Source organism: Heterocephalus glaber, unplaced genomic scaffold, assembly GCF_053883595.1.
Source record: "Heterocephalus glaber isolate CG9 unplaced genomic scaffold, H.glaber_assembly_v1.0 deba00001532, whole genome shotgun sequence".
Taxonomy (NCBI): Eukaryota; Metazoa; Chordata; class Mammalia; order Rodentia; family Bathyergidae; genus Heterocephalus; species Heterocephalus glaber.
Window position 1 is genome coordinate 21,093,206 of NW_028258330.1, and position 20,727 is coordinate 21,113,932.

General features: G+C 37.8%; 1 protein-coding gene across 2 annotated transcripts in view; it reads left to right on the forward strand.

Annotated features, from left to right (window-relative positions):
• The window catches only part of LOC101720849 (signal-regulatory protein beta-1), a 69,774-nt gene that overhangs the window by 38,814 nt on the left and 10,233 nt on the right, over nucleotides 1-20,727 (forward strand). For both annotated transcript variants that reach the window (XR_015441997.1, XM_013070852.3), the window contains exon 3: nucleotides 20,201-20,315. Coding sequence is in view for 1 of the 2 variants with exons in the window: in XM_013070852.3 (XP_012926306.1) it covers nucleotides 20,201-20,313 (113 nt within the window). In the remaining variant the exon portion in view is untranslated. The remainder of the gene's footprint in view (nucleotides 1-20,200; nucleotides 20,316-20,727) is intronic.

The window sequence follows — 20,727 nt, forward strand, 5'->3', positions numbered from 1 at the left end:
AAAATGGAAAAATAGGAACAAAATCTTTGTAAATAGGGAGGAATGGAGGGGTTGAAGGGAGGGCTGGGCAAGGGTGAAAAATAAGAACCAAGAGAGACTATGTAAAGGTGCAAATTTCCAATGATGAATGTCATTATATTGTATACCTAAAATGTACCAATGTTTAGAATGAATAATCGATAATGCCAAATAGGAAGAAAAGGTCCAAAGGGATAGGGGTAGTGGGAGGGGCAGGGGAAAGGAAAGAAGGGAAAGGAAAAATGATGAGAAATGGAAAAAATGGAAATAAAGTATTTGAAAAAAAAAAGAAGGAAAAATAAAAAGTAATTTCATAAATACCTGCAGAGGGAGCTGGACAGGAATAAAGTGTAATTAAGGATAGATCTATGTGTAGTTGTTTTGAGAAGCTTCTCCTGTGTGTGATTCAAAGCAAGTTGTTCCAAGGCCGTATTTAATCCTCATTGTCCCCTGGAAAGGAGAAATGCAACCACTACATTTCACAGATCCAGTGCTAGGATGTGACACCACATCTCAGGTAGGCTACCTGGGTTCCAGCTTCATGGTGGTACTGCAGTGTCATTTGATCCCAGTGTTTTTTCTATATATGCTTTTCCCAAGTTGACAAAGTTTCCACATACAACCAGCAGGCAGAAATTAGTACATAGAGTGAATCTTGTCAATAAATTCTGTCCTGTGCCCAGCCTAGAAGAGATCACCTGGTACAAAGAGAAGGACTTTGATTTCATTCCTAAGATTCCACCTGAAACTCCCCTTCCTCACTTCCAAGGCAGTAGACAAGTGGCTAGGGACATACTGCCCTTCCAGCTGCATTAAAGATTCACAGATAATATCTATAGCTGGAGTTATAGTTCAGTGGTAGAGGTGCTTACCAAGCCTGGGGGTGATTTGATCTCCAAAACCATAAAAAGTAATAATAATATCTAGGAAGGCTCTTCAAGGTGTCATTTGCATGCTGTCAGTGATAGTCTTTGAAATCACATTTCCTGTGTTTAAATACTCCTTTTTTCCCATCAATAGTATTTATTATTCATGTGAACAGCTTTACAAAAATGGTATCACTCAATTTGCTTAGCATATACTCATTTACAACTAATTTTGAATGGCACACTGTTACATACTTTAAATGACTCTTGTTCCATGGAGAATGATACTCCTTTAAGAACATGGGGTATATGGAAAATTGATAAACAGGAAGAAATTTTTATACATTAGAATTCTAGCAACCTCCGCTTACTAAAACTCTGCTAATTTGGTTTTATAGCTGGTCTTTCGTTATGTAATCATTACTGTTGATATCAGAAAATTCCCTAAGATGATCAAAAGTACCCATGTAATCCTAGGATCTGATACCCAATCAGCTGACAAGGAACACTGCTATTCCTTTGTTTCTCACCCGCCTATCTACCAGAGAGACCCGCAACTCAACAAAAAGGATAGACTGACTTTTTTCTAACATTTTTTAAATTTATATATTTATTGGTACATTTTAGGTATACACTTACATTTATCATTGTGTGCTTGTGACTGAACATGATGTATTTTAGTTCTTATTTTTCCCCCATTACCTGTGCACCCTTCACCCCCTCCACTCTTCCCTATTTACATAAACATTGTTTCCATTTTTTTTTCTTTCTCATAATTTTTCCTTTCCCTTCTTCCCTTTCCTCTTCCACTCCCACCATCCCCACAGCTTTGGACCTTTTCCTATTTCAAATTATCAATTATTATTTTAATCATTTTCATCCTTATTTACACTTTCAGTTTTTCACACTATAGAAACTATTCGATATTTACACATGTGAGTCTTATTTATTTCACTTAAGAGTATGGCCTCAATATGCATCCATTTAGCTATAAATGACTCTAGTTTCTTGTTCTTTATGGCTGAGTAGTATTCCATTTTATGTTTTAAAAAAACACATCTTCTTTATTCAGTTTCCAGTTGATGGGCACTTGGCCTGTTTCCAAGCCTTAGCTATTACAAATTGTGCTGCTATAAACATAGATGCACATATATCTCTGTGGTAGGATTCTTTTAATTCTTTGGGGAAGATACCAAGTAGGGGGATAGCTGGGTCAAATGGGACCTGTAGTCCTAGTTCTTTGAGGTATCTCCATACTGATTTCTACAGTGGCTGCACCAGCCTGCATTCCCACCAACAATGGAGAAAGGCTCCCTTCTCGCCACACTCCTGCCAGCATGTGTTTTTGGTTGATTTCTTGATAGCAGCCATTCTTTGTGGGGTGAGGTGGAATCTCAGTGTTGTTTTCATCTGCATCTCTCAAATGACCAGTGATGAACATTCTTTCATATATTTAGTTGCTGCTTTTACTTCTTTGAGGAATGTCTGTTCATTTCAGATGCCCATTTTTGAATTGGGTCTTTGAATTTGGGGGGTCTGATGTTTTTCAATTCTTTATATATTCTCGATAGTAGACCTTTGTCTGAGGTACAGCTGCTAAAAATTTCTTCCCACATTGTAGGTTGTCTCTTAGCTCTTGTTGTCTCTTAGCTCTTGGTAGTTTCTCTTGTAGTGCAGAAGCATTTAAATAAGATGAGATCCCAGTTGTTGATTCTTTGTGCTAGCTCCCGGGCTAATGAAGATTTGTTCATAAAGTCTTTTCCTATGCCAATGACATTAAGAGTTTTACCTAACTTATCTTCCAGCAAGTTTAGTGTTTCTGGCTTAATATTTAGATCTTTAATCCACTTTGATCTTAGTTTAGTGCACAGTGATAATATGGGTCTAGTTTTAATCTTTGGCAGGTTAAAATCCAGGTTTTCCAAAACCATTTATTAAATAGGCTATCTTTCCTCCACCGAGGGTGGTTGGCTCCTTTCTCAAAGATGAGGTGGGTGAGTATGTCTGGAGTTGTTTCTGCATCTTCTAATCTATTCCAGTGATCTTCAGGTCTTTTTCTCAGCCAGTACCATGCTGTTTTTATCACAGGAGCTTTGCAGTATAATTTCAGGTTGGGGATCGTGATACCCCAGCCATGTCTCTGTTGCCCAGAATTGCTTTTGCTATTCTAGGTTTCTTCTGCTTCCCGATGAATTTTTGGATTGTTTTCTCTAGTTTGGTGAAGTATATTGTTGGAACTTCAATTGGCATTGCATTGAATCTATGTAGTAGTTTTGGAAGTATGGCCATTTTCACTACAATGGTTCTTCCTACCAAGGAACAAGGGATATCTTTCCATTTTCTTAAATCCTCTTTGATCTCCTTCTTCAGAGTGCTGTAGTTTTCAGTGTACAGGTCTTATGCTTCCTTTGTTAGGTTGCTTCCTAGATATTTCAATTTTTTAGATACTATTGCAAAAGGAATTATTTCCCGAATTTCTCTCAATGAGTCTGCTATTTGTGTATAAGAAGGCTATTGTTTTTTGAGTGTTGACTTTGTATCCAGCTACTCTGCTGAATCTGTCAATTAGGTCTAGAAGACTTTGACTGAGGTTTTTGCATCTTCTATGTAAAGTATCATATCATCAGCAAATAATGACGGTTTCACTTCTTCCTTTCCTATCTTTATTCCTTTTATTTCTTTCTCTTTTCTAATTGCTATGGCTAATGTTTCCAGAACAATATTGAACAGGAGTGGTGATAGTGGGCATGCTTGTCTTTTTCCTGATTTTAGCATGAAAGTTTTCAGTTCTTGACCATTTTGTATGATGTTGGCTGTTGGTTTTTCATAGATACCCTTAATCAGGTTGAGGTGAACACCTTCTATTCCAATTTTCTGTAGCATTTTTATCATGAATGGGTGTTGGATTTTGCCAAATGCCTTTTCTGCATCTATTGAGATGATTATATGGTTTCTGTCCTTCACTCTCTTAATATAGTGTATTACATTCATTGATTTACAGATGTTGAATGATCCTTGCATCCCTGGGATAAATCCAACTTGGTCAGGGTGTATGATCTTCTTGATGACACTCTGTATTCTGTCTTCCAGGATCTTGTTGAGGATTTTTTGCATCTATGTTCATTAGGGAGATTGGTCTGTAGTTCTCTTTTTGAGTTGGGTCTTTCTCTGGTTTTGGAATCGTAGTAACACTTGCTTCCAGGAATGAATTTGGAAGCCTTGCTTTCCTTTCAATTTCCTAGATGAGTTTAAAGAGTAATGGTGATAGTTCTTCCTTAAATGTCTTGTAGAATTCAGCAGTGAAGCAACCAGGACCTGGGCTTTTCATTGTTGATAAATTTTTTATTACATTTTCAATTTTATTCATTGTTATTGGAGTGTTTAAAATTTCTATATCTTCTTCATTTGACTTTAGCAATTCTTATGTATCCAGGAATCTGTCCATTTCTTCTGTGTTTTCCATTTTATTAGAGTACAGGTTCTCAAAGTAGGTATCAATGATCCTCTGGATTTCTGCTGGATCTGTGGTAGCTTCACCTTTTTCATTCTTAATTGTATGGATTTGAGCCTTTTCTTTCCTTTTTTTGATAAGGATGGCTAAAGGTTTATCAATTTTATTTATTCTTTTAAAAAACCAACTCTTTGATTCATTTATTTTTTTGTATCATTCTCTTAGTCTCCATTGCATTGATTTCTGCTCAGATCTTTATAATTTCCTTTCTTGTATGAGCTTTGGGTTTGTTATGCTCTTCTTTTTCTAGGAGCTTGAGGTTCTGCATTAGTTTATTTAATGGAGTTCTCTCTGTTGTCCTAATATGGGCATTCACTACTATGAATTTCCCACGTAGAACTGATTTCATTGTGTCCCACAGATTCCTGTATGTTGTACTGGCATTATCATTTACTTGTAGAAACTGTCTAATTTCTTCTTTAATTTCCTCTGTCACCCATTGGTTGTTCAGGAGGGTGTTATTCAATTTCCATGTGTTTGTGGGAGTTTTGTGGTTTCTTATGTTATTGATCTCCAATTTTATTGCATTATGGTCTCATAATATACAGGGGATAACTTCAATTCTTTTACATTGACTTAGACATGTCCTATGAGCTAGCACGTGATCTATTTTGGAGAATGACACGTGTGCAGCTGAAAAGAATGTGTATTCTGATTTTGTGGGGTGGAACACTCTGTAAACATCTATTAAGTCCATTTGTTCAATAGCTTGGTTCAGTTCTTGGATTTCATTGTTAAATTTTTCTCTAGATGATCTGTCTATTTGTGATAGTGGGATATTGAGGTCCCCCACTAAAATTGTATTAGTACTTATTTGGTATTTCATGTCCATTAATATTTATTTTGTATAGTTGGGGGCATTTGTATTTAGTGCATATATATTTAGGATTGTCATCTCTTCCTCTTGGATTGTTCCCTTCACAAGGATGTAGTGACCATCTTTGTCTCTCTTACTTAGTTTTGGTTTGAAATCTACTTTGTCTGCAAATAACATTGCTACTCCTTCTTTTTTCTGGGTTCCTGTCGTGTGGAGAACTGTTTCCCATACTTTTACTTTCAGTCCATGAATTTCCTTTTGAGTTAGGTGAGTTTCTTGTATACAGCATATTGCTGGATTTTGCTTCTTAATCCATTCTGTCAGTCTATTTCTTTTCATTGGTGAATTGAGGCCATTAATATTGATAGTTATAATTTATAGATATTGACTCATCCTTGTCATGATGTTTTAATGTTGTTGGCTCTTATTTCTTTTCCCCCCTTTCCCTTTAGTTTCTTACCTTGCCTGGTGGCTTCCCTTTGTTGAGCCTCATGGAGTTGTGACCTTCATTGCCTTTTTCTAGGATATTGCTTAGAATTGTTTGGAGTGCTGGTTTGGTGTTCATGAAATTTCTCAGGTGTTCTTTGTCATAGAAGTATCTAATTTCCCCATCAATTTTGAAAGATAATTTTTCTGGATACAACAGTCTAGGTTGGAAGTTATTTTCTTTTAGGGCTTGAAATACTTGACTCCAGGCTCTCCTTTATTTGAGGGTTTGTGTGGAGAAGTCTGTCGTGATTCTGACGGGCTTTCCCTTGTAGGTGATTTGTTTCTTTTCTCTAACTGCCTGTAGAATTTTGTTCTTCTGTCAGGTTTCTGGGATCTTGACTATTATATGTCTAGGTGTAGATATTTTTGTCATGGCTAGCTGGAGTTCTATATGCCTCACTTATCTGTATGTCCAATTCTCTACCTCTCTCTGGGAAGTTTTCTACTATTACTTCTGTGAACAGATTTTTATGTCAATTGTACTTTCTCCTTTTTTTCATGGACTCCTATCAGTCTTATGTTATTCTGCTTTGCATCATCCAGCAGCTGTTGGATTGATTCCTCATGTTCTCTTACTATTTTTAAGAAATCTCTGTTTTCATGGTCCCTAATTGCATTCCTGTCTTCTATGTCTGATATTCTGTCTTCAGATTCTCTTAATATGCTCTGCATGCTTTCAATGGAGTTTTTAATCTCCTGAATATCTGTTAGAATCTGTTTCATGGATTCCATTTCTTTCTTATGTTGGGTGATCATGTTTTCCATTTCTTTCTTTCTTTTTTTCTTTTTCTTTTTGGTATCGGGGATTGAACTCCATTTCTTTCTTATGCTGGGCATTCATGGCTTCCAGCATGTTTCTGATCTCCTCTATTTTCTTATCTGTTTCTGCTCTATAGCCTCTAATCAAGCCTTTCACTCTTATCACCATCTCTGTATTTATCTAGGAGATTATTTCTGCTTTGAATTTTTCTAGAGCCTCATACATCTGCTTTGTTACTTCCTGTGCTATCAGTTCAGGGTGTCCAGGTGGTTGATTATCAGACTTTTCCACCTCTTTTCCCCCAGAATTTCCTTTTTGTGGCATGGAAGCCTGCATTTGTGCCTTGCTTAAATGTCTTCTCATTTTTGTTTTTGGTACTGTCCTTGGTTTAATTCCTGGGTTGATATTTCAAAATTGCTTAATGTAGGTATCTTTGTTGCTTGTGTTTAAAACCCTTGGGAAATTATTGCTTTTCAGAGGTGTCTTCCAGATATAGCTTCTGTTTTGGCTTTGAGACTCTAATGACTCTGAGGCTATTTTATTTTCCTTATGCCAGGAAGGAAAACTAATTAGATCAATCACAACATGTTAGCCCACATGATACAATCAGCAATACCATAGCATCAAGGACAGCTTAGGAAGTGACAATTTGTGGTAGTTATTAATCTATCACATTTAACTATGTTAATTAAGTTAAAGCCATGGACCAACACAACATATGTTTATAGTGAATAAACTCTTCAATATAGCATCTTTCTCCTTCGGAGTGGGGAGTTCGAAAGATTTGTGGAGGGAGGGACAGGTAGAAAGATCTGGAAAGATTAGTGGTGAGCACAGAAGACACAGGAAGATCATACAAACTCTAAGAAGTTGTTACAGGCAAGAGGAAAAGGCAGAATCAAAGAACAAATATGTGAATATAATTACCTAACAGCAACAGGCAGGCTAGATACTGTATTTACTTTCCTTTAAACCTAATGATAATCAAGAGAAGGAAAAAGAGAAGAAAAGAAAAATAAAGGAGAAATCTGAAATCAGTGCAGAAAGTAACAAATGAGGAGATGAAGAGCAATGTCAAACAGTGAGAGAATGAGAGAGAGAGAGAAAGAAAAGATAAAAGAATGAAAAGTAAAAATTTGAAGAGTAGAAAAAAGTAAAAATTAAGAATTAAAAATAAGCAAAAAAAATTTTTTTTCTTTTTTGCAAGTGGCAAAAAATAAAAATGACGGGCCTCCTTCAGGGTATGTCTCTGCTGTCACAGTAGGCAACGTAGGCTTCCATGTGCATATACAAGTCAATGAGTCTCAGCAAGCCAGCAGCAGACCTGTGAGTTTCAGGCAGATATCCAGCTGCTAATCCCAAGTTGAGCTCCCTGTCCTGCAGGGTTGAACTCTGCAAATTTCTACTGCAGATTTCAATTGCCCTTTCCCTGAAGATAGTGCAGGTTCTAATGGGAGGTCATGGTCCCAGGTGATGATCCCTCCAATTTACCAAGTACAGTGGTCTGATGCTCCTTTATTGCAGAGATTCTCTTTACTTTTCCACTGAGCTTCAGTTTTCATTGAGTAGCCTAAGAAGCCCTCTTTCTGTTACTAACTTCTGCTCTATCTTGTGGCAAGGGACTTTATAATCCCCTGTGCCTCTGTAGTGTGGGACCATGTAGCAGAAGAGCTGGAAGGCCAGAGCCAGGGGTTGGGGGGAGTGAGACTAGGCCTTGGAGGATAAGCAGAGAGCTGAATGGGGGTGGGGCTCCAATCGGCACTTGGGCCCTCATTGTGGTGTGGGCTGGGGCCTGGGATGGAGCCAGGGAGCTTCATGCTGGCTGCTGGCTATTTGCTTGGCTAAGCAGAGCCCCAGATGGGGGCGGGGCTCCAATCCATGCCTGGGACCTCACCGTGGTGTGGGAGGGGGCACGGAATGGAGCCAGGGAGCTTCACGCTGGCTGTTGGCTAGTCGCATGGCTAAGCAGATTGCCGGATGTTTCTAACATTTTAAATGAATATAGAACAAATAGGTTTCTTTTTTCTTTTTTAAATACCGCTTTGTAGCCAGACCCTCTCCTCCTGTGTTATCTGGTCCTGTGGCTAAAGCTACACTTGGACAACAGCAAACTTCACATACAAGTACCACAGCTTCTCCCCCTGAGTTGTCACCCTAGGGTGATTCAAAAATGAGAGTGAACTCTTCAACTTCCAGACCACTGTGGACCCTATGGGAGAACTATCTCCTATAGCATCTTTAGCACAACCACTGTGGTGCTGGACCGAAGGATATTTTCTTTCAGGTCACCTGTGAGGTGGACCATGTTGTAAGACTGTTAACTTGTCAGACACCATCTAAGATAGATGACTGTGACTCCCACTCTTGGCTGCTAACCCTGCTCCTTCTCCTGGCTTTTGCTCCTGGAATGGCCTGGAATCTCATTCCCAGCACTCTTATCCATCTACAATTCAAATGTGGACTCTTATGCTTGAGGAGCACTGTTTTGGTATTTTGTTTATTTACCAATTTAAATTACACTTTCTAGGCACCTACTATGTTCATACCCCTTTGTGCCTGGAATTTTCATTTATTTTACTATAGTTGTTGAATTCAGACTGCATGCTTATAGTTACAATTCTTGATTTCATTCATTGTTATGTAATAGAAATGGCTTAGCCTTTAGGGCCTACTGAGTGCTGTTATTCTCAGTTATTTCATTCATGTGCAGCATACCCTCAATGTTGAATACCTGCTGCACATTCAAAACTGTCCCAAGTGATCCTTGCACTGGTGATGAAAGCTCAGCTCTCCAAAGCTCTCCTCCACAGGCAGGGAACCAAGAGAATTCCATTTGCCAGCTGAAGAAGTTCTACCCCCTGAACCTGCAGCTGACCTTGTTGGAGAAGAGAAATGACTCCCATAGACACAGCTCCCAGTGCAGAGGAGGCTTCTGGGTCAACCACCTGGACTCCCTGAACTACCAACAAAAGAGGATCTAGAAAAAATGAAATCAGAAATAATTTCTCACACAACAGCAGAGATTGTGTCCATAGTGCAAGATATAATTAATAAATCTAGAGAGGACACATATTAAAAAAAAAAAAGGACCTGGGGAACATGATGGAATGCCAATATAGGAAACAAATGGAATCCATAAAACAGATACAAACAGATTTCCAGGAGATGAAAAACTACATTGAAAGTCTATGCAGCAGATGGGAGCTAGCACAAAGAATGAACAACTGGGATCTCATCATATTAAAAAGCTTCTGCACTGCAAAAGAATCTACCAAAAGAGCTAAGAGACAACCTACAATGTGGGAAGAAATATTTAGCAGCTGTACCTCAGACAAAGGTCTACTATCAAGAATATATAAAGAACTGAAAAAAATCAGACCTCCCAAATTCAAAGACCCAATTAAAAAATGAACAGACATTTCTCAGACAAAGAAGTAAAAACATCAAGTAAATATATGAAAAAATGTTCAACATCACTCGTCATTCAAGAGATGCAGATGAAAACAACACTGAAATTCCACCTCACCCCACAAAGAATGGCTGCTATCAAGAAATCAACAAATAACAAATGCTGGTGGGGATGTGGAGAGAAAGGAACCCTTCTCCATTGTTGGTGGGAGTGCAGACTGGTGCAACCACTATGGAAATCAGTATGGTGATACCTCAAAGAACTGGGACTAGAGGTCCCATTTGACCCAGCTATTCCCCTATTGGGAATCTTCCCCAAAGAATTAAAAGAATCATACCACAGCAATATATGTGCACCTATGTTTATAGCAGCACAATTTGTAATAGCTAAAGCTTGGAAACAGCCCAAGTGCCCATTGACTGGAAATTGAATAAAGAAGATGTGGGGTTTTTTAATAAAATGGAGTACTACTCAGCCATAAAGAACAAAAAACTAGAGTCATTTATAGCTAAATGGATGCATATTGAGGCCATACTCTTAAATGAAATAAATAGGACACACATGTGTAAATACTGAATAGTTTCTCTAGTGTGAGAAATTGAAAGTGTAAATAAGGATGAAAATGATTAAAATGAATAATTGATAATTTGAACTAAGAAAAGGTCCAAGGGTTTGGGGATGGTGGAAGGGAAAGGGGAAAGAGAAGAAGGGAAAGAAAAAAATTATGAGAAAAAAAATGGAATCAAACTCTGTGTAGATAGGGAAGGGTGGATGGGGTGCAGGGTGCACAGGTAATGGGAGAAAAAATAAAAACTAAGATGCATCATGTTCTGGTACAAACACCCAATGATAAATGTAAATGTATTTTTGTACCTAAAATGTACCAATAAATATATATATTTAAATAAAAAGTAAGAAAAGAAAGTCTATGCAGCAGAATGAACCAATGTGAGGACAGAATTTCAGATATAGAAGATAAGATTGCAATTAGTGACCAGGAAGAGAAAAATTTCTTTTAAATTGTAAGGGACCACAAGAAATCAATCCAGCAGCTGCTAGATAATGCAAAGAAGAATAACATACGACTTATTGGAGTCAATGAAGAAACAGGAGCGAGTTCAGAAGACATAAAAATCTATTCACAGAAGTGATGGCAGGAAACTTCCCAAGCAGGGGTAAAGAAATTTGACATACGGATAAGCAAGGCATATAGGACTCCAACTAGCCTTGATCAAAAAAAAAACTACACATAGGCATACAATTGTTAAGATTCCAGAAACCAAACAGAAGAACACAATTCTACAAGCAGTTAGAGAAAAGAAACAAATCATAAACAAAGGAAAGCACATCAGAATCACAGCAGATTTCTCAATGCAAACCCTCAAGGCAAGAGAGCTTGGAGTGATGTATTTCAAGCCCTAAAGGAAAACAACCTCCAACCCAGATTGATGTACCCTGCAAAACTATTTTTCAAAATTGATAGTGAAGTAAGATACTTTCATGACAGAGAGCTCCTTAGGAACTTCATGAATACCAAACCAGCACTCCAAAAAATTTTAAACAAAATCCAATGAAAAGACAATGAGGAGCACAACGCCAGAAAGCCCTGCAGAATGAATCCATTGGGTGCAAAAAGAAATTAAAAGCAAAGGGGGAGAATCAAACAAAAAGAAAAAGTCATGACAATGATAACTCAATATGTATCAGTTATAACTATCAACGTTAATGGTCTCAACTCACCAATCAAAAGAAATAGACTAGAAGAATGCGTCAAGAAGCAAGATCCAGCATTATGCTGCATACAAGAAACACATTTAATTTGCCCAGGCTCCTAGGGCAGAGAGGGTAAGCTGGTCCCAGCACCCAGAAGGAAGCTCCCCACCTCCATCCCAGGCTCCTAGGGCAGAGAAGCTCAGCCAGTCCCAGAACCCGGAAGGAAGATCCCCCGCTGCCATCCCCAGCTCCTAGGGCAGTGAAGGTGAGCCGTGTGGGTGCCAGAAGCACCCACTCCCCAAGTTGAAATGAGAAGACACATAAACAAGCCTCAAAAACAGACTTCTGGATCACCTACAACAACCGCAAAGGGAAATGAGATGGCACACCCTGATACTCAACCACCTGGACTCTCTGAACTGGCAACAAAAGAGGATCTGGGAAAAATGAAATCAGAAATAATTACTCAGATAACAGCAAAGATTTTGCTCATGGTGCAAGACATGATTAGTAAATCTAGAGAGGATACAGACAAAAAAAAATAGAGGATCTGAGGAATATGATGGAATCCCAACATAGGAAACAAATGGAATCCATAAAACAGATACAAACAGATTTCCAAGAGAGTAAAAACTCCATCAAAAGTTTGCACAGCAGAATGAACCAATGTGAGGATAGAATTTCAGATATAGAAGATAAGATTGCAATTAGTGAGGAGGAAAAGAAAAATTGCTTTAAAATTGTAAGGAAACATGAGAAATCAATCCAGCAGCTGCTAGATGATGCAAAGAAGAATAACATAAGACTGATTGGAGTCAATGAAGAAAGAGGAGAGAGTGCAGATGACATAAAAAAACTGTTCACAGAAGTGATGGCAGAAAACTTCCCAAGGAGGGGAAAAGAACTTGATATACAGATAAGTGAGGCATATAGGACTCCAGCTAGCCTTAATCCAAAAAAAATGTACACATAGGCATATAATAGGATTCCAGAAATCCAGCAGAAGGATAAAATTCTACAAGCAGTGAGAGAAAAGAAACAAATCACATACAAAGGAAAGCCCATCAGAATCACAGCAGACTTCTCAATGCAAACCCTCAAGGCAAGAGAGCTTGGAGTGATGTATTTCAAGCCCTAAAGGAAAACAGCCTCTAACCCAGATTGATGTACCCTGCAAAACTATCTTTCAAACTTGATGGAGAAATAAGATACTTTCATGATAAAGAGCACCTCAGGAACTTCATGAATACCAAACCGGCACTCCAAAAAATTTTAGATAATACCCTAGGAAAAGACAATGAGGATCACAACCCCAGGAAAACCAGCAGAATGAATCCATTGGGCATGACAAATTAAACACAAAGGGGGAGAATCCAACAAAAAGAAAAAGTTATGACAAGGCTTTTAAAACTTTTAGCTTCATCTCCCTAATGAGTGTATAATTCAATCTTATTATTGTACTGATTAGTATTTTTCTGATTCTAGACTTGCACACCATTCCTTGTGCTATACTGGCTATTTATCATCATCTTATGTCTACTTTTTAATTGGGTTGTCTATTAATGAGCTCTAAGAATTCTTTATATATTCTGGTTATAGGTTATATGCATTGTAAATATGGTATGTTTAAGGACTACTTTTCATTTTAATGATGTAATTTAAAGTTCTAAATTTTGATGAAATCTCATTTATCAGTTTTTTTCCTTTATACATCATATTTTTTGTATCCCAGGTAGTTCTTGCCTACACTGAATTCATAAATATTTTCCCATATAATTTCTTCTTAAAGTTGTATACTTTTAGGCTTTCTTATTTAGGTTCAGAGATCCCTTTAAGTTATTTTCATGAATAGAAAAAAAGGGTTGACGTTAATTTTTTATGTACAGATACCAGGTGTTCTAGTGCCATTTGCTGAAGACACTATCTCTTCCTCAGCTCTTGAATTGAGTTTATATTCTATAAAATGCTAATGTTAAATAATCTTTCAAAACTCAGTGGACCATATATGTGTGGTTCTATTTCTAGATTCTCTGTTTTATTCAAGTGATCTATATGTGTTTCCTTACACCAACACTGCCTTGATTACTGTAGCTTTAGAAGAAGTTTTAAAATTAGGAACTAAATGTCTTCCAAAACTGTTTTTTTTAACTTTCCTAGGTCCTTTGTACTCCTACATAACTTTTAAATTTCAATATCCAATTCTTCATTTATAGCAAGTATACACAGACCTGAATTTTTATATATACCTTGTGTTTTCTAATCCTGCTAAATTCAAGTGCAAGTTCTAGGGGCTCCTAGAGATTTCTTAGTATTTTCTCTGTAGATGATCATTTCATCTACATATAAAGATTTTGCTTCTGCCGTGCCAATCCTATCCTAGTTGTGTCATTTTATTGCCAGACTATTTTGGTGGGGACTAGGTTTCAAAGTTTAATGGACAGATAAAGAGTAAGCATATCTGCCCTTGTTCCCCACCTTAAGGAGAACGCATTATATCTTCTCCAATCATACAAGACGTTCTCGCTGGAAGTATGGAGTACATGTCTTTAATTTGTTGAGAAGTTTCTGTTCTACTTCTAGTCTCCTGATAGCTTTTTCCATGAACAGCTGTAGAATTTGGTCCAATACTTTTTTTCCAACTAGTGACAGAATCATATGGCTTTTTCTGTTCCTCTGTTAAAATGGTGACTTTTGGGGGTGGATCTTCCAATGCTGAACCAACACTGCCATCCCTATAACAAAACCACTTTCTGCATCCTGCCAGATCTGACTTCTAAGAGTTTGTTTTGTTAAACAAATTTCTATCTATATTCATACTTTTCTCTTCTATTATCTTTATCCAATTTTAGGATTAGCACAATGTTGAGTTCCTAAAATGAGGGGAGAAGTTTTCCTTCTTTTTTTCTGCTTTAATTGTTTGATACAATTTATCAGTTAAAATGTATATGAGCCTGTTGTTGTCATATAGGTAGGTTTTCAAGCTAAGAATATACTTTCTTTAATAGGTGCTATTCAAATTTTATACTTCCTCCAGAGTTAGTTTCATTAATTTGTCTTCTAAGTTACTTCTTAGAAGTTGTCAAATTTATTTCAAAAAAGATTTTTGTAATATGCTTTCTATATCCTTTTAAATTCTGTAAAATCTGTGGTAATGTCTCCTAGATCTTAATACTGTAATTTTAAAAATGTATAACTGATATTGTGTAACAGGAAGAAAAGTTCTAAAAGAGCAGGGGAATTGGGAAGGGTAGGGGAAAGGAAAAAAGGGAAAGGAAAAAATATGAGAAGAGGAAAAAAATGGAAACAAGGTCTTTGCAAATAGGGAAGGGAGGAGGGGCTGAAGGGAGGGCAAGAGAAGGGGGAAATAAATAAGAACCAAGAGACTCATGTAATGGTAAAAGATCCCAATGATGACTGTAAGTGTATTGTATACCTAAAATGTACCAATAAAGATAATGAGGAAAAAAAAGAAACACACTTAATTCAAAAAGAAACTCATAGACTAAAAGGTAAAGGGTGGAAAACAATACTCCCTGTAATGGGAGCCAAAAATAAAGCAGGAGTAGCTATCCTCTTTGCAGACCAAGTGGATTTCAAACCCATACTGATTAAGAGGGACAATGAAGGACACTATATCCTTGTAAAGGGAACAATTGAAGAGGAAGACATGAAAATCATAAATATCTATGCAGCAAACACTAGTGCACGCAACTATATAAAATGAATACTACCAGACATGAACAACCACATAAGTACTAATACAATAGTAGTGGGGGACCTCAATACCCCACTGTCACATATAGATAGATCAACTAGACAAAAAACAAGCAATGAAATACTAAAGCTCAATCAAACTCTTGAACAAATAAACTTAACAGACATTTACAGAGTGTTTCACCCCACAAAATCAGAATACACATTCTTCTCAGATCCACATGGATCTTTCTCCAAAATAGCCCACATGCTCACTCATAGAACATATTTAGGTAAGTACAAAGGAATTGAAGTTATCCCCTGTATATTATTCAACCATAGTGCAATAAAATTGGAGATCAATACCAAAAGAAACTGCAAAAACTTCATAAACACATGGAAATTGAACACTTCTGAAGAACCAATAGGTCACAGAGGAAATTAATCAGACAGTTCCTTCAGTTAAATGACTATGACAATAAAACATATCAGAATCTATGGGACACAATGAAAGCAGCCTTATTAGAGAAATTCATAGCGGTGAATATTCATATTAGGAAAGCAGAAAGAGCCCAATTAAACAACCTGATGTTGAACCTCAAGTTTCTAGAAAGAGAAGAGCAGGAAAAACCCAAAGTTCATACAAGGGAGGATATGATAAAGATCAGGGCAAAAATTAATGCAATGGACACTAAGAAAACAATATAAAAAAATCAATGAAGTCAAGAGTTGGTTCTTGGAAAGAAAAAACAAAACTGACAAACCCTTAGCCAACCCTATCAGAAAAAAGAAAGAAAAGGTCCAAATCCATGCAATTAGGAGTGAAAAGGGTGAAATTACAACACACCCAGCAGAAATCCAGTGGATGATCAGTACCTACTTCCAGAATCTATACACCAGTAAGATGGAAAACACAGAAGAAATGGACAAATTCCTAGACACGTATGAATTACCAAAGTTGAATGAAGGAGACCTAAAAACTCTAAACAACCCAATATCGATCAATGAAATTGAAAACTTAATTAAAAACTTACCAACTAAGAAAAGCCCGGGTCCTGATGGCTTCACTGCTGAATTCTACAACACATTTAGAGTGGAACTACTGCCACTACTGTTTAAACTCCTCAATGAAATTGAAAGGGAAGCAATACTCCCAAATTCATTCCTGGAAGCATCTTGATCCCCAAAGCAGAGAAAGACCCAACCAAAAAAGAGAACTATAGGCCAATCTCATTAATGAACATAGTTGCAAAACTCCTTACTTAGACCCTGGCAAATAGAATGAAGAAGATCATCAAGAAGATCATACACCTTGACCAAGTGGGATTCATCCCAGGGATTCAAGGATGGTTCAACATATGCAAATCAATCAATGTAATACACTGTATCAATAGAACGAAGAATAAAAACCATATGATCATCTCAATATATGCAGAAAAGGCATTTGACAAAATCCAACACACATTTATGGTTAAAAAAAAAACCCACAAAAAATTGGAAAAGATGGTCTCTATCTCAAGCTGATAAAAGCCATCTATGAAAAACCAACAGCCAATATCATACTAAATGGTCAAAAATCGAATTCCTTCACACTAAAATTAGGAACAAGACAAGGATATCCACTATCACCACTCCTTTTCAATATAGTTTTGGAAATATTAGCCACAGCAATTAGACAAGAGAAAGAAATAAAAGGAATAAAGATAGGAGATGAAGAAGTCAAATTGTCATTATTTGCAGATGATATGATACTCTATATAGAAGACCTCAAGAACTCCACCAAAAGTCTTCTGGGCTTAATAACCAAATTCAGTTCAGAAGCTGGATACAAGGTCAACACACAAAAGTCAATAGCTTTCCTCTACATGAGCAACAGACTCACTGAGAGAGAAATAGCACAATTAATTCCTTTCACAATAGCATCCAAAAAACTGAAATACCTAGGAATCAACCTAATGAAAGAAATCAAAGACCTCTTCTCTGAAAACTATAGCACTTTGAAAAAAGAGATTGAAGGGGATATCAGAAAATGGAAAGTCATCCCTTGCTCCTAGGTAGGAAGGATCAATGTAGTGAAAATGGCCATACTTCCAAAATTGCTATATAGATTCAATGCTATCCCAATTGAAATCCCAGCAGCATACTTCATGGACCTTGAGAAATCAATCCAAAAATTCATTTGGAACAAGAAGAGGCCCAGAATAGCAAAGGGAATTCTAGGTAACAGAGACATGGCAGGGAGTATCACAGTCCCCAACTTGAAACTATACTACAAAGCTACTGTGATAAAATCAGCATGGTACTTGCAAAGAAACAGACCAGAGGACCCGTGGAACAGATTAAAAGATGAAGAAACAACACCAGACACACTCAGCCATCTCATCTTCAATAAAGGAGCCAAACACCCTCACTGGAGGAAAGATAGCCTCTTTAATAAATGGTGCTGGGGAAACTGGATTTCAACTTGCCAAAGACTGAAACTAGACCTATATCTCTCACCATGCAGTAAACTAAAATCAAAATGGATTAAAGATCTAAATATTAAAACAGAAATGCTGAACCGACTGGGACAGAGGTTAGGTAGAACTCTTAAAGACATTGGGGTAGGAAAAGATTTTATGAACCAAACCTCAGTTGCCTGTGAACTCGCACAAACAATCAACAAGTAGGATCTCTTCTTACTAAAAAGCTTCTGCACAGCAAGAGAAACCACCAGCAGTGTGTAGAGAAAACCCACAATGTGGGAAAAATTTTCACCTGCTGTTCCTCAGACAAAGGTCTACTGTCTAGAATGTATAGAGAACTTAAAAAAATCAGACTTCCCAAATTTAAAGACTCAATCCAAAAATGAGCATCTGAAATGAACAGACATTTCTCACACAAAAAAGTAGAAATGGCAAATAAACATATGAAAAAATGTTCACCATCACTAGTCATTCGAGAGATGCAAATGAAAACAATGCTGAGATTCCACCTCACTCCAGAAAGAATGGCTGTTATCATGAAATCAACCAATAACAAATGCTGATGGGGCTGTGGGGAAAAAGGAACCCTATTCCACTGCTGGTGGTAATGTAGACTGGTGCAACCACTATGAAAATCAGCATGGAGATACCTCAAAGAACAAGGAGTGGAATTCCCATTTGACCCAGCTATTCCCCTGCTGGGTGTATTCCCCAAATAATTGAAAGAATCATACCATGGTTCATAGCACCACAATTTGTAATAGCTAAAACTTGGAAATGGCCCAAATGTCCATCAACTGGAGACTGGATCAAGAAAATGTGGTTTTTTTAATAAAATGGAGTAGTGCTCAACCATTAAAAATGAGAAATTAGAGACATTTATTGCTAAATGGATGCTCACTGAGGTGATACTCTTAAGTGAAATAAATATGACACACATGGGTAAATACCGAAGTTTCCCTAGTGTGAGAAACTGAAAGTGTAAATAAGGACAAAAAGGAGTAATAGATAATGTCAAATAGGAAGAAAAGGGCCAAATGAGAAGAGGAAGTGGGAAGGGTAGGAGAAATGAAAGAAGGAAATTGAATTAATATGAGAAAATGAAAAAAAAGTAAATAAAGTCTTCGTAAATAGGAAAGCATGGAGGGGTTGAAGGGAGTGCAGGAGAAGGGGGAATAAATAAGAAAAAAATTTAAGTGTCAAGTATTTTGTCCCAATAATGAGGAAGTGACTAAAATAGAAAATTGGTACTGGAAAAGTTGGGTCATTTCTGTGACTATAACCTGATGATGTGGTTTAGAAGACTTTTGAAGTGGTTTGCAGGTGGAGTTTGGGAAGGTTTGGAAATGTGAGCTAGAGAAGCCCTACAAGGTTTTAAGCAGAGGTTGATGGATGGTTCTGGTAAGAGTTCAGAAGGCCAAAATATTGATAGGAATGCAGACAGTAAAGGCCAGGCTCATGCAGATTCAGTCCTTGGGAAAGAGGACTCTATTGGAAACTGTACTAGAAGTTATGCATGTTGCATTCTAGAAAGGAACTCATCTATATTTTATCCAAGTCCTAACACTTTGTGTTGGGCATGTTAAGCTTAATTTAAAGGTAGTGTACTGATTAATCTGGCAGAGAAAATTTGAAGGCAGCCCAATGGTCTGGCTGTGGCAAGTATACTGCTGGCCTCTTTTAGCAAGAACTCTAATGAGGAGTAAAAAGCAAAACTGAATGATTTGAAAAAATTGTAACTTGGCTAGAAAGGAAGTACCTATAAAGTTGTGCACAAGGGAAATGTAATTGCTGTAAATATCAGAACCATTGGGGAAACAAAGCCATGAGACTTGTTTGGTTTTTGCTTACCAAGGTGTTTTCCACCACCAGATTTTATTAATGCTGTCTTCCTATCTGAGAGAGCAACCTAAGCTCCTGAGAACTCAGAATCATCCAGGGAAGGCTTGCAACTCTCTCACCATAAATCTGACCACACCTCACATCCATACTCTGTTGGTAATTGTTCTGATGCCCCTGAGAGGCTGAATTTGTCTTAATCCAAAGAACACAGTCTCGATGTTTATCCTAAATGATACGAGTGATGCATTTCCTAGGTTTAGATCCCACTAACCTAGTGACCCTCCGTAAACTCTGTAACCCTCGATTTTGCATCCGAATGCAGATAATAACCCTTGCTCCTCAGGATTGTGTGGATCAAGTAGGAAACCAGGGGCCACACTCAGACAGTGTATCACTGAGTATATACACTCCACTCCTGGAGGCCTGAAGCAGAATGAGTGGAAAGGAGGAACCTCTTTATACTGGCTTCTGCCTAAAGCTTAGCCAGCATGCACAAAATAGGATTCGGTTTCAAAAGCTTTTGTGGGCCCAAGTAGCCTCAGATGGGGCAAATAGTCTCCAAGGAATGGAGTCCCAGTTGTTCCCTCTAATGGCTTCTCTTTTCCCTTGATTTCCAGAGCTGAAGCAGTCTCCTACTACTACATTTCTCATACCTCTTATCCTCAGCACAAAGATGCTGCTGCTGATCCTTATATCTGCCATCTACATCTACAAGAAACAGAAGACCTGACTGTAAGTTGATGGGGAGGAAGGGCAGGACACACTGTCACAGATGAGCAGGATCAGCAGGGTCCCAGCTCACTCTTCAAATAGCAGCAGAATCAGTGGAGTTTGGAAGGTGGCACTCTTCCTTCAGCATCTCAGGGATCATAGAGACAGGTCTGAGAGACTCCTAGCTCTAGGAAGTATGCAGGGGGCTGCAGGAAGGGGCCAGGTCAAGGGAGTGTGATTGATGTCCCCAGAGGTCTGCAGGCTCCATGAATGAGGTGGATGAGTGTGTATAATAAGGGCAACAGAGTTGTTGTTTCTGTGGAGACCATCTCTAGAGTAGTTAAACACTAGGGATCCATAGGGCAGGAGAAATCCACAGTTTAGACCAATATTGAGAAACCCCAGATGGGAGGCTCTGAGAACTGTTCCCCAT